The sequence below is a fragment of the Marmota marmota genome, unplaced genomic scaffold (genome assembly GCF_001458135.2).
Source record: "Marmota marmota marmota unplaced genomic scaffold, marMar, whole genome shotgun sequence".
Lineage (NCBI taxonomy): Eukaryota > Metazoa > Chordata > Mammalia > Rodentia > Sciuridae > Marmota > Marmota marmota.
In genome coordinates, this window is record NW_026000174.1 from 25,872,434 (window position 1) to 25,884,822 (window position 12,389).

Sequence of the window (12,389 nt, forward strand, 5' to 3'; positions counted from 1 at the left end):
CCCCCCCGCTTTTTTTTTTTATTATTATTTTTTAAGTCCTTCTTTCTGGGTGTGTACCCTCCCAAGACCTTTTTCTCACGCCTAACCATGTCTTCTTTCTTTGGATCCCAGCTGCCTCAGAGGCTCAGAGCCTTCCTGACCCCTAGGGGACCTTCTCTACTGTTTATTTCCATGTCCCTCTGTATCCCTCTCAGTGGGGGCTTCTCTCTGTTATGATACCTTCCTTGCTAAATCACAAGCCCCAGGAGAGGAAGCACTAGCCCTAGCCCAGCTTTTGATCCAGGGCCTGGTGTGTAGCAGGGAGTTTGGGTGGAGGGACCCATTTCTCAGTGACTGCTTTGGTCTGTTCTTGGCTTGCTGCATCCCCACATTTGGGGAGAGGAACAGGTGCAAAAGCCAGCTCCTGGAGACCCCCAACCCCTCTTTGGGGGTACTGGGGATTGAACCCCGGGCCTTGTGTATGCAAGGCAAGCATATTACCAACTGAGCTATATCCCCAACCCTCCTGAAGGCCCTTTTATACTGCATTCATCCATTCATGAGGGCAGGATCCTAAACACCTCCAAGAAAAACCCACATTGTTGTCTTGGAGATTTAAGTACCCAACCCACAAATGTTGGGGCACACATTCAGATCATAGCAATGGCCTGAACGCTTCAGCAGCCTTCTCCAGTGCATGTTTTATCCTGCTGAGACACTATTCTCTGAAGCACAGCTCTAATCTCTTTGCTTCTTGGCACTAAAACTTTCCCTGGTCCCCATTTCCTATAGGATACAACCCACACTCCTTATTTAGCTGTCTATGACTGGGGCCCAAGTTGCATTTCCAAATTCCTCTCCCCCAGTCCCCTTAGTCTTTACACCATAGCTGTAATGAAGCACCCTTCCCTCATCTAGCTGTCTCTTAACTAAGACTTGGCTAAAAGCAATGTTTTTCATTGTCTGAGCTCTGAGTGCCTTTGACATGGTATTTGTTTTCTGTTTGCATGGTAACTAATTTATGTGCCTATCTTCCATGTTAGGTTGCGACCAAGTCCTATCTAGCATCCAGTATGAACCTCACAGTAGGTACTTACTAACAGTGTGGTAAATGAATGGCAGTTATTTAGAATCTTTGTAAATCAGCCATTTGTAGGAACTGTTTCCCCTCCAGATGCCCTATTTCTTTTAAAGTTTCTGTTTAACATATATAACAAATGGCTAATCAGCTACAGAGTCTCCTGTTCTTTTAAATCTCTTTTAAATCTAGTGAATATGAGTCTAATTTATGTCTCACTCTCTGTACACATTTCAGAGAGTGCTAATCTTATCTTTGGTTACAAAGGCACAGTTTTATTCTGATACCGAATGCAAGAAAGCAACACAGAATGGAAACACATAGCATGGGCTTTTCAAGGAAGATGCCCAGATTAGCACCCTCCACAAAGTGACTGCTGGGCATTGGCCTTGTTTCTAGAAGATCATCTTTTCCACGTGGCTCTCCCCTGGGCTCAGTCGCTGATGGCCTTGCCTTGGCATTGCTGTCTCAGTAGTGAGACTCCTGGGATGAGAGAATAACCCCGCCCCCATTTCCTTTCCTACAGGCCGACTTAAACTGCAATATCCAAGATGATGCCGGGGCTTTTTATGGTGTAACCAGCCAGTATGAGAGTTCTGAAAACATGACAGTCACCTGTTCCACCAAAGTGTGCTCCTTTGGGAAGCAAGTAGTAGAAAAAGTAGAGGTAAGTTGGTCTCTGATGACCAGAACTTCACTCAAGGGCAGCCCATTGCCTTCTTCAATCTTTCATGGGGACAGAGAGTTGTGCTGTTTTATTTTTATTTTTTTGTGGTGCTGGAGATCAAACCCAGGGCCTTGTACATGTGGACCGAGCACTCTACCAACTGAGCTATATCCCCAGCCTCAAGTTGTGCTTTTTTGATGTCTCCTCCTTTTCCTCCCACTTCTCCTCCTTTTCTCTATTACTTTGAAAGGCAAAATGATTTGGAAGTACCTGAAAACAAGTAGGAAGTCTGGTGACAGCCCTCTGTGTCTGAAGCTAGCGTTACTCACTTTGGGGTGCAGCCTCCTGGGGTCCCTGGGAATGTTGGGTTGAGCCAGGCTCTCCCAGCCCACTCCGGGTCCAAGGGCACTTCCAGCATTGTGCATTAACAGTCAGGTTGGCTTTTAGCTGATTGGCATGTCTCTTATAAAATCCTGACACCTGATGCTTTTACTATTTCCACTCCCTTTATTTTAATTGCTTTTACTACATTTCATTCTATATTAGGATCAAATATGTACTTACAGCTTTTATACTTCTTGCCTCCCTCCCTTTAAACAAATGTTTGTTTTATCCGGGTGATCTGTTTTGCAGTTGACTTACCTTTTGAAGTTCTCCTTTCCCAGGCCTTTCACCCTCCTCAAATTGGTCCATGTTTAGTAAATAGTTTTTATTTGCAGCAGATCTGGACCTCTCAGGTCCAGGAGCCCAATCTGGCTGACAAAGACTCTGTGTTGCAGGGTGAGCAAGGATGCCTTGTGGAGTCAGGATGAGAGTCAAAGGTCACTTTCACATTTTATGCTTGCTGTTAGGTAGAAATAAGAATACAAGGTATTCAGGAGGATATAGGGGAGGATTATAGATGCAACAGGTAAAGACTGGAAATCTCAATTGGGAATCCTGAGTATTAAGGCTAATTAGAGCTGTGGAAATGGAGAACTAGCCACCTGAAGGGAATAACAAGACATCAGGATGAGGATTAAGTTTGAGCAGCAGCAGCCAGTCCTGGGGCAAGTAGCAGGGAGGCATAAGCAGCAGAGCAGGGATCAGAGATCATAAACAGAATGAAGAGGCAGGGCAGGGGCTCAGCATGATGCCCGGGAAGCCCAAGGAGAGGGGAAGAAAGAGGCTGTATAATAAGACAGGACTGGGAGACCCGGAGGAAATGTAGTTACCCCTCACTGGAGGGTCTGTGTTAGGCAGAGTTAGTAAACAGCCACGCTGTGAGGGGTATTCTCTGCACGTGGGCTTCTCTGCCTGGACCAGGTGCATGTGAGAAAAGGTGAACCAGGTAGTTTATTTATTTTCCCAGTTTCAAACCATTCCTCATGGTGTCCTCAGATGGTACAGCCAAAGCTCTACAAGTTCAGGGTTCAGGGAGAGGTTGCTTTTGATTTGCAAAATCCCAGGAATTTTCATGGAGAAGATGGTCTGAGTGTGGCAGGTATGCTTTAGAGTAAAGATCTGAATTCATTCAGAATGTATGCCCGTATTTGGTGGGAAGTAGTAAGCTTGCTTATATTTTCTTCCAAATACATAGGCATTTGTGTCTAACCAAATGTGTTCTTTTCCAGTTAAACAGATCTGTCCCCGTTAACTTGCCATATATATTGGGAGCTGCTCCTAGGCTCCATTCTAGTGTATCCACTATCTTTACCATGTGAATTTAATTACAGTGGCTCAATAGTAGGTTCTGATATTGATGAAGCAAGTCAATCTCATCATTCTTTTTCATATGTTTTCTAAGCTAGCAACTGGCTTTTCTATTTCAAAACAATGAGCACTTTTTAAACAAAAAACTTTGAGCAATTTAATTGTAATTGCACTGGATTTAGATATTTTGGAAAAGTTGGCATATTATTAATATTAAACTTTGTAATCAAGAACCTATTTCCTCCAGGCATGGTGGGGCACACCTGTAATCCCAGCAGCTCTGGAGGTGGAGGCAGGAGGATTGCAAGTTTAAAGCAAGCTTCAGCAAAAGCAAGTTGCTAAGCAACTCAGTGAGACCCTGTCTCTAAATAAAATACAAAATAGGGCTGGATGTGGCTTAGTGGTTGAGTGCCCCTGAGTTCAATCACTGGTACAAAAAAAAAAAAAAGACCTATTTCATATTATTTCATATTTACATTTCTATCTCAATAAGGTTTTATAGCTTTATCATACTGATTTGCCATTGTTAATGTATTTCTGAAAATTATATAATTTGTCATAATTTCTGTTTCTAGATTCTAATTACTCTGACAGAAAAGCCCTTGGATATTGCAATCTATATTTAAGATCTATATGAAGATGTCTTCACTGTGGTTATCTTAAGATCTCTTAACTCTGGTGGGTTTTCCCCTAGATTCTTGGGTTTTCTGTATACATAATCTTAGTTATAGCAGAAAAACCCCTAATTTATTCTCTCTTTGCCCATGTTTATGTCAAATTTTTTATTATTTTCTCACTTTTCATTTGCTAAAATTTCATCGAAGTTGTATCAGGCAATATTGATGTAGGCATCTTTGTATAGTTCTGATGTTAGTAGAAATAGATTTGGTGTTTTACCATTTATGATTAGGGTTACTATTGGCTTTTGTAAATGGTATTTATTACATGTGTAAGGGCTTTTAATTTCCATTTTGCTTAGGGTTTTTATTAGGAATAACTGCATTATTTTATTAAGTGCCTTTGAGCATCTCTTGCTACATGATTTTTCTCCAATTTGTTGATGTGAGTTGAGTCAGTGAGGTTTCTGGGTATGAACCTCTGCAGCATTTCCTCCTATTTGCTTTTGGATATGTTGCTAGATTTTCTTTGCTGATATTTTACATCTCACCATATTTTTCTATACTTCTTTTTTTTTAATATAACCTATCAAGTTTCAGTATTGAATGTATACTCATTTAATAAAAGGAATTAGTATGTGTACTTTTTTTTTCTCTAACAGAATAAATAACATTGAAAATAACTATTCTTTAAAGAGTACATAAACCTACCTTTGAAACAAATTTTTTTAAATATCTTTTGAGTTATCAGTGGACCTTTATTTTATTTATTTATATGTGGTGCTGAGAATCGAACCCAGTGCTTCACACTTACAAGGCAAGTGAGCCACAGCCCCAGCCTACAATTTGTTCTTTATCTTTTTAAATGATCTATTTTTAATTTACAAGTAAAAATTAAATGTATTTATTGTACACAATGTGAAATTTTGAATTATGTATACATTGTGGAATGGCTAAAATTGAGCTGATTAGCATATGCATTACCACTCTTTTTTGGGGGGGGGGTGAAAATGCTTAAAATACTTGGCAATCTTCAAGTGTACAATATATTGTTACTAACTAAAACATCACTGTGTGTAATCAATCTCTTGAACTTATTCCACCTATCTAAATTTGACATCCTTTGCAGTCTCTGTATCTTCTCCAAGGGTAGATATTGAAGTCACTTTCTAGTCCTGGTCATTTCCAGTCATTGATCTATTGACTTTTTCCACTTCTTTTTTGTTTGATATTAGCAATTTGAGTTTTTCTGGGAAAGTATCCCTATCCTCTAGGTCCTTTGCTATGTGAAGCAGATGTGAAGTACCCTGTTGGAAATCATGGGTGCATTGTAGGGGAGGCATGCTGGGGACCAAACCGTAGGCCTTGTGCCCGCACATGTTCTTAAGCACTGAGCTGTGCTCCCAGCCCTTGTATGGCTTCTCATCTCTACTACAGTTGTGGTTTTGCCTCTTTCTTTTCTTCTTCTTTTTTTTTTCTTCAATCTCCTTTTTAAATGTGTAAAGGGCTTATTTTGTTTTGTCCTTTTAAAGAACCAATTTTTAAATTTATTCTGTCTGCATTTTAAATTTGTTTCATTGATTTGAGCTTTTATCTTTATTAATTTCCTATTCCTGGTTTCCTTTGGTTTCTTTGTGGTTTGGATTTATTTTGTGGGGTTTGTGCTTCTTTTTTAAACATGTCTTTAGTTCTGCAATTTTTTGTCTTTTAACGGTGAAGACATTATGAGGCTGCTTCATTAAGTTTCCTTCAAGCAGAGGTTAATTGTGCCCCCTAAGTTTGGATACATTTTCCTTTTCACAGCTTATAATTTCCTTTTTAATTCCTTTTTCATCCAGGGTGATCTGGAAGTGGTTTTAATTTCTGAGTACTTCCATAGGGTCTTCAAAGTGCATATATGTTAGCTCTTCCTTCCTTCCTTCCTTCCACCCATCCACATGATAAATGTGAGGTGACCAGTTTTTCCTGAAGTAAAGAAATTAACTATATGAGTTGTTGGGGCTTTAAGACCTTATCACAGTAAAGAGGGGCTTCTCTGGGCTCTTTAAGAACTGTAACTTGCTGGGGGCTGTTCTTACATCTCCAGGAAGAGAATCACTAAGCAGCTAGTTTGGGGTTTTGGTTTTTTTTTTTTTTTTTTGCTGAAATGACCTATCGGATTCCTCTTTGAAGGTATCTTTCCAGTGATCTTTTTAAAAATATTTTTTAAAAGTCAACTACCTGAAGAGCATGGCACATAACAGACAATTCATGTTGAAAAAGCAAAATGCTTTTATAGACAGTAATAGCTGTTTCTGGTATTTTGAGGTCAAAGTATAAAAATGCTCAAATCTTTTTTCTTTTAACAGACGGAGTATGCAAGGTTTGAGAATGGCCGATTTGTATACCGAATAAACCGCTCCCCAATGTGTGAATATATGATCAACTTCATCCACAAGCTCAAACACTTACCAGAGAAATATATGATGAACAGTGTTTTGGAAAACTTCACAATTTTATTGGTAATTCTTTTGTTTCTTCCTTCTCTAGACAGATTCTGCCACAAGGCTTGCTTGGGATAGTAAGAAAGGTGGCTGGGGAGCCACCAAGGCCTTAGCCAAGGGAACTTGGATGGGGCCCCAGGTGGTCAGCTAGCAGTGGAACTCACAGCTTCCATCTAGCAAAGTTGGGCCATATTTGGGCTTGAGTTATTAGAAGTTCTCTTCTAATAACTCATCTGGGGGTCTCATCTGGGGGTTTCTAAATTTGGCAGAACTGGAATTCAGGTGGGTGTTAAAAAGTGGTGACCCTAGGTTCTCAACTCCAGCTGCACGTTAGAAAGACCTAAAGAAAATGTTTAAAATCCTGATACCCAGGCTGACCCTTGGTCCACTCATTCAGGCTCTCTGAGGGCTGGACGCAGGCATGTGTGTTTTTTGAAATTCCATGGGTAATTCCAGTGTTAGCCACAGCTGAGTCTCAGCAGCTATGTAAAATGCAAATCATAAATGAGGCAGAAGCTGAGTCCATAGGTTTGCATTTCAAACATACCTTGACTCACTTCATGAAGGATTTGCAAGGCCTTATAAGAGGTAACATATATTAAGAAAATATAAGCTCTCCTGCGAGAACTATAAAATTAGAATAAAATGACCAGGAAGGGGAAGAAAGTGTTCTTCACAAACTGAAAAAAATATGGCAAAACTTAAGGGGCAGCTAAAGGGAAAGAAAAAGATGAATGTGCTCAAGACCATGACAGGAAACCTACCAGTCCCCCCACACAGTGCAATACAGGGGATTAAGTGATGTTTGACTTTAGGCCAACTCCTCCTGGGGGCTTCATTTGAGAACTTTGGAAAGGTTGTGAGGCATAGCATTTTATACTTAGAGAATATACATTAAGAGTTTTTTTTTTTTATAAGGCTTTAAAATAAATACCAAAACAAAACTTGGTAGAAACAATTTCATTAAAGGGGTACCAAGATAATACTCCAGTCACACACGCAGCCCTCTGACAGCTTACTCTATTACTCTTTGTTACTAGGATTAAGAACTAGAATACTTAGAGTGGAAATTCTTTACCTGGAGTTTTGGTTCTATTTGGTCAGTGGTTCTCAATCAGTGATATACTTTCTTTGTATATACTTTCTTTGCACTCTTTCCTAAACCTGCACCCCATTCCAAATTCTGATTTATACTTTTTCCCTGTTTCCATAGTGTAAATATACCCCCCATGAGCAATTTCAAGCTACCAATTGTTGTCTAGCTCATGAAATTTCTTACTATTAACTATAACATTCAAAGCCAGTAGAATCCAGCTCCCATGTACCACGGTTGCAAGGAAAAAACAATCGGTTTTTAAAATTAAAGCCCTTCACATATTAAAAAGTTTAACACGTATGAAAGAGTAAAGGGTTTATCCAGGACACTTTATAATCTGAGGCCTGGGCCCCACTCCAGATGAATCCCTGAGGTGGGGCCCAGCATCATGTCTTTTTGTTTAATTGTAAAGCTTTCCAGGCAGTTGAAGTGAGCAACTAGGACTGAAAGCCACTGCTATAAGCAGACTGGCAAATGAGTTTCAGAGTTCACGGGGACGAGACTGGCATGCAACCGGCAAACAGTTTTGCATGTAAGTGTCATATATTCTAGGGAGAGAACTTAGTGGATTCTCAGATATTCCTACATGCCTGTACACTTCAGAAGCCAGCAATCAGGAAAAAGAATTTGGAATACCTGTTCATAGTAGCTATTCATTAGTATCTTTTCCTCTAGAGGTCTTTTGGTGAAAACTGAGTGGTTCTAGTGTGGGCGCTGGCAGGGAGCAGGTACTTGTCAGAGATTTTTCTCTACTATTTAAAGAACAGGCACAGCAGCTTAGCATTCACGTGAGCAAGCTAGAATCCTGCTGTGGACTTCATAAACAGTTTCAGTTCTTGGTCAGAACTCTGAGTGGACGGCCACCACTTCTTGGAGGGCATCTTAGCTGATGCTTAAAAACCAGCCTTGTCTGTTTCTGTACATTAAGGAAGATGTTATTCCCAGGTCCTGACTTTCTACCTCACAGTGCACAGTGGGATAAAATGGCCAGGAAAGGTCCGAGTGCCTATTTCCCACAGAGCCCAGGTAATCATCAGGAGTGCTTTCTCAGGACATGTGGCTTGAACCAGCATGGCTGTCCAGGAAACTCAGGTTCAATTAATAACTTCACAATGTGTCACTGAACAGTTAGACATTCCTTTGATATGAGGAATTGGTAACTACCAATAAGAATCTGCTGGAAATATCATAGCCTTAGAAAAACTGCAGTTAAGCCAGCACTCCTGGATTATGAAAGTCATGTCATCTAATTGATGAACAGGAGAAATTACGCTTTCCAGCTCTTCCTCAGGGACAGGCCATTATGAAATCTCCAACTGGACAAAGTTGGAGGGACTTTACTGGGTATTTTAGATACAATCCTTGTGTCATCAAGGCCAATTCCCAACCATGCTGGCTGATGGAATGGGTTATCTGATTGCATCAAGTTGATTCAGAAGTTGAGCTGACCTGGTTCAAGAGGATGGAGAAGCCTTCCTGAGGGAAAAGGAATTGAATAGGCCACCTTGAACAAGTTGAACCTTGAGTAGATTAACCCCTCAGCTCCTTCTCCAAGGGGAATAGTAATACCACTCACTCATAGAGTTGTTGGAATGTCATATGCGACAATCTATAGAAAGCATTTAATGCTTGAGTAGATGTAGAGAAGGCAATCAGTATGTGTTGGCTACTGTGTAAATTTCCATTCATTCAGCAAATATTTATTAAATGACCATGTGTGTTGTGCACTGAGCTAGTTACTGGGAAACATGGTCCCTGATCTTCAGGAATTTATAATCCACTGAATGAGATGGATATTTAAAGAAAAAAAAAATCACACAATTCTTTAGGGAAAATCAGAAGCATTATGAGACTTTAATCAGGGCATATTAATTTGAATGCCTCTAGGAAGCAAATACAGGAAGCAGCCTGGCACATAGGAGGAAAATAGGTCTAGGATGGGCCAGACAGGCTCTTGAATCTAGAATGTTTTCAAATACCAAAGTAATAGGAGAGGGCTGAGGCTGTAGCTCAGTGGTAGAGCACTTGCCTCATATGCATGAGGCCCTGGGTTCAATCTTCAGCACCACATAAAAATAAATAAAATAAAGATATTGTATCCATCTACAACTAAAACAATATTAAAAAAAGAAAGAAAGAAAGTAACAGGAGAGTAATTGAAGTGGCTTGAGTAGGGAAGTATAGTTGGATTTGCATGTAGAAACTTCCTCTGAGGATGGTGTGGGGACTGCAACTGAGTGAGGAGAGAAGGTAGCAATGACTTGGGCCAGAAGCTGTGGCCATGGGGTGAGGAAGGAAATGGCTTCAAGAGCCATAACTGAAGAAGTAATAGATGGTGCTTCAGCATACATGTTGAAAGGTAAAGCCTGTGCCCACGGAAAGATTGTCACTGGACATGATTCCACCTGTACCTTGTCCTTTATATGGCAAATATTTTGCTGAGTCTAGGCTCTGCTGGTGAATACAGTGATGAGCAAGGCACCCACAGAGCTCCTGCCTGTCACTGGCTATTGTGAAACAAAATGTAGCATGAATTTAAGAATAAGGTAGGAGAAAGAATACATTTTAAATGTTTTCATCACAAAGAAGTATGTGAGGTGATGAATATGTTAATTAGTCAGTTAATCAATGTATACATGTACCATGACATCACCTATTATTTGACACTTAAAAATATAATTAAAATAGGGCTGAGGATGAAGCTCAGTGGTAGAGCACCTGCTAGTATGCATGAGACCCTGGGTTTGATCCCCTTACGGGGCGGGGGTTGGGGGGGAATAGCTGCGTGTGTGTGTGTGTGTGTGTGTGTACACAATAAAAATAATAAAGTAGGACACAATTGCTTAGGATAAATAGTTATACAGTGGGACAGAATTATAGAAAATTCCCTTAATTATTTTAGAAATCAGGCTTCAGAAAATACCCAAACACATAAACCATACTGATTCTTTTGCTCTCTTCTTGAGCTTAGAAAATAGATGAGAGACCATCTATAAGGTCTTTCTTGCTTATGGCATCCTGCTTGGATGGGATTCAAGTTCTCGAGATATGTGTTAGATGGTGCAGAGGGAGGCCGACTGGATTCCTAACCCACTGATCTGACTTAAGACTGCTCTTCTCTAATTCAGTCATGGTCCTGGGACACAGCGGGAGTGTGCCTTCCTCCATGAGGTGCCATATATATATGTACCTTTTCTTTTCTTTTTTAAACAGGTGGTAACAAACAGGGATACACAAGAAACTCTCCTCTGCATGGCCTGTGTATTTGAAGTTTCAAATAGTGAACATGGAGCACAACACCATATTTACAGGCTTGTAAAGGACTGAACATGATTATTTATATATATAGATATCTGTATATACACACACCTATGTGCACACACACACTCTCCATTATTGAACGACTGACTGTAAACCTCACCACGTGGGTGGTGTCCTGGCCCCGAGGTCACCCCAACTTTTCTAAATCCTGTTTGAGTGAAGTCATTTTTTCATGTGTTCATACTATCATTGTAGCTGTGAAGTTCTGGTACAGTTGTAAAGAGAAATCGAGTTGTTTCTATGTGTTCTTCAGATCTGCAGCCCATAATTCCTCGGGAAAGGAAAACCTAAACAACCCAGGTCTCTCTCTACAGAGACCTCTTTCTTATTGTGGTAGAAAATATTAAGACAGAGCATTGCCCATGGGACATTTACTGCCTTTACACAAATGTATTTAGTTCTCTCTTTTTTTTTTTTTCCAACATGAAATTCTTGTTTTAAGATACAAGTAAAATTAATCTTTAAATATAAATGTAAATTAGTACACAAAACTAAGAATCTTTAGACTTATCTTTGTAACTAATTAGGGTGGAAGTTATAAAAAGAATGTAATTCACTAAATTATTTTTTAAATGAAACCTTTCTTTCTTTTTGAAACCAAATGTTAAACTATAGCCTTAAGAAATGCTTGGTAGAAATATCCTAATGAGACAAATTTGTACTTCTTTCCTCAAGGTTAAAACTAATCTTCTAATCCATTAAACTCTTGAACAGGTATTACAGAGGAAGAAAACTTCACCCCTTATCTTTAACATATATAGTATATTTAAAAATGTAAAATTGTATTGTACTAATGTGATGGTTGATTATTTAATGAAAAAAGAAAAGATGGCTCTTTTTGCAATAAGTAGATAAATACTGAAAAATCTAAACTTACAATGTTTATAGTCTTGTGTGTGCAGTTATATTTTATATGGACAACCAAATTTTTTATTAAGAGTAAACATCTGAACCATTGAAATTTAATAGCAAAATTTTAAAATTGGCATGAATACTGCACTGTGAGCTGCAAAGTATAGAGAATCCTGTGGCTGGGAGAAAATTTCAACAACCAAACAAGTAAAAGGCTCATCAGGTTTAGCAACTTTGCTCCCCAGAAAATTGTAAGCATCCCTACCAGCCTGTGGATAAATTCTTTATTTCTGGTGACCCAATATGCGTAGGAACCTGATGTGACTATATGTGTATGAATGCCATCGCATATGTACACATATACAGACATGGTTATTCAACATTTGTAACATCTGTTTAGTGTTGCTCAGTTTGCTAGGTGCTGATACCTATGTGTATCTCAGTCTGCATCTATACTTAGATACGTTCTCTCTAAGGATATTCATTTTCTAGACATCTCTCAGTAAGATGCAATGGCCCTTGTAAGACCTAGGTTTAAGAGGCCTAATGTTTGTTCTCTCTCTCTCTCTCTCTCTCTCTCTCTCTCTCTCTCTCTCTCTCTCTC

At 39.5% G+C, this 12,389-nt stretch overlaps 1 protein-coding gene across 12 annotated transcripts in view; it reads left to right on the forward strand.

Annotated features, from left to right (window-relative positions):
* Tead1 (TEA domain transcription factor 1) overlaps positions 1–12,389 on the forward strand; it is a 257,978-nt gene that overhangs the window by 239,437 nt on the left and 6,152 nt on the right. For all 12 annotated transcript variants that reach the window (XM_048788366.1, XM_015477640.2, XM_048788370.1 and 9 more), the window contains 3 exons: positions 1,584–1,724; positions 6,382–6,534; positions 10,826–12,389. The exon at positions 10,826–12,389 is cut by the window's right edge and continues 6,152 nt beyond it. In XM_048788366.1, the coding sequence (XP_048644323.1) occupies positions 1,584–1,724; positions 6,382–6,534; positions 10,826–10,939 (408 nt within the window). In that variant the 3' untranslated portion in view covers positions 10,940–12,389. The remainder of the gene's footprint in view (positions 1–1,583; positions 1,725–6,381; positions 6,535–10,825) is intronic.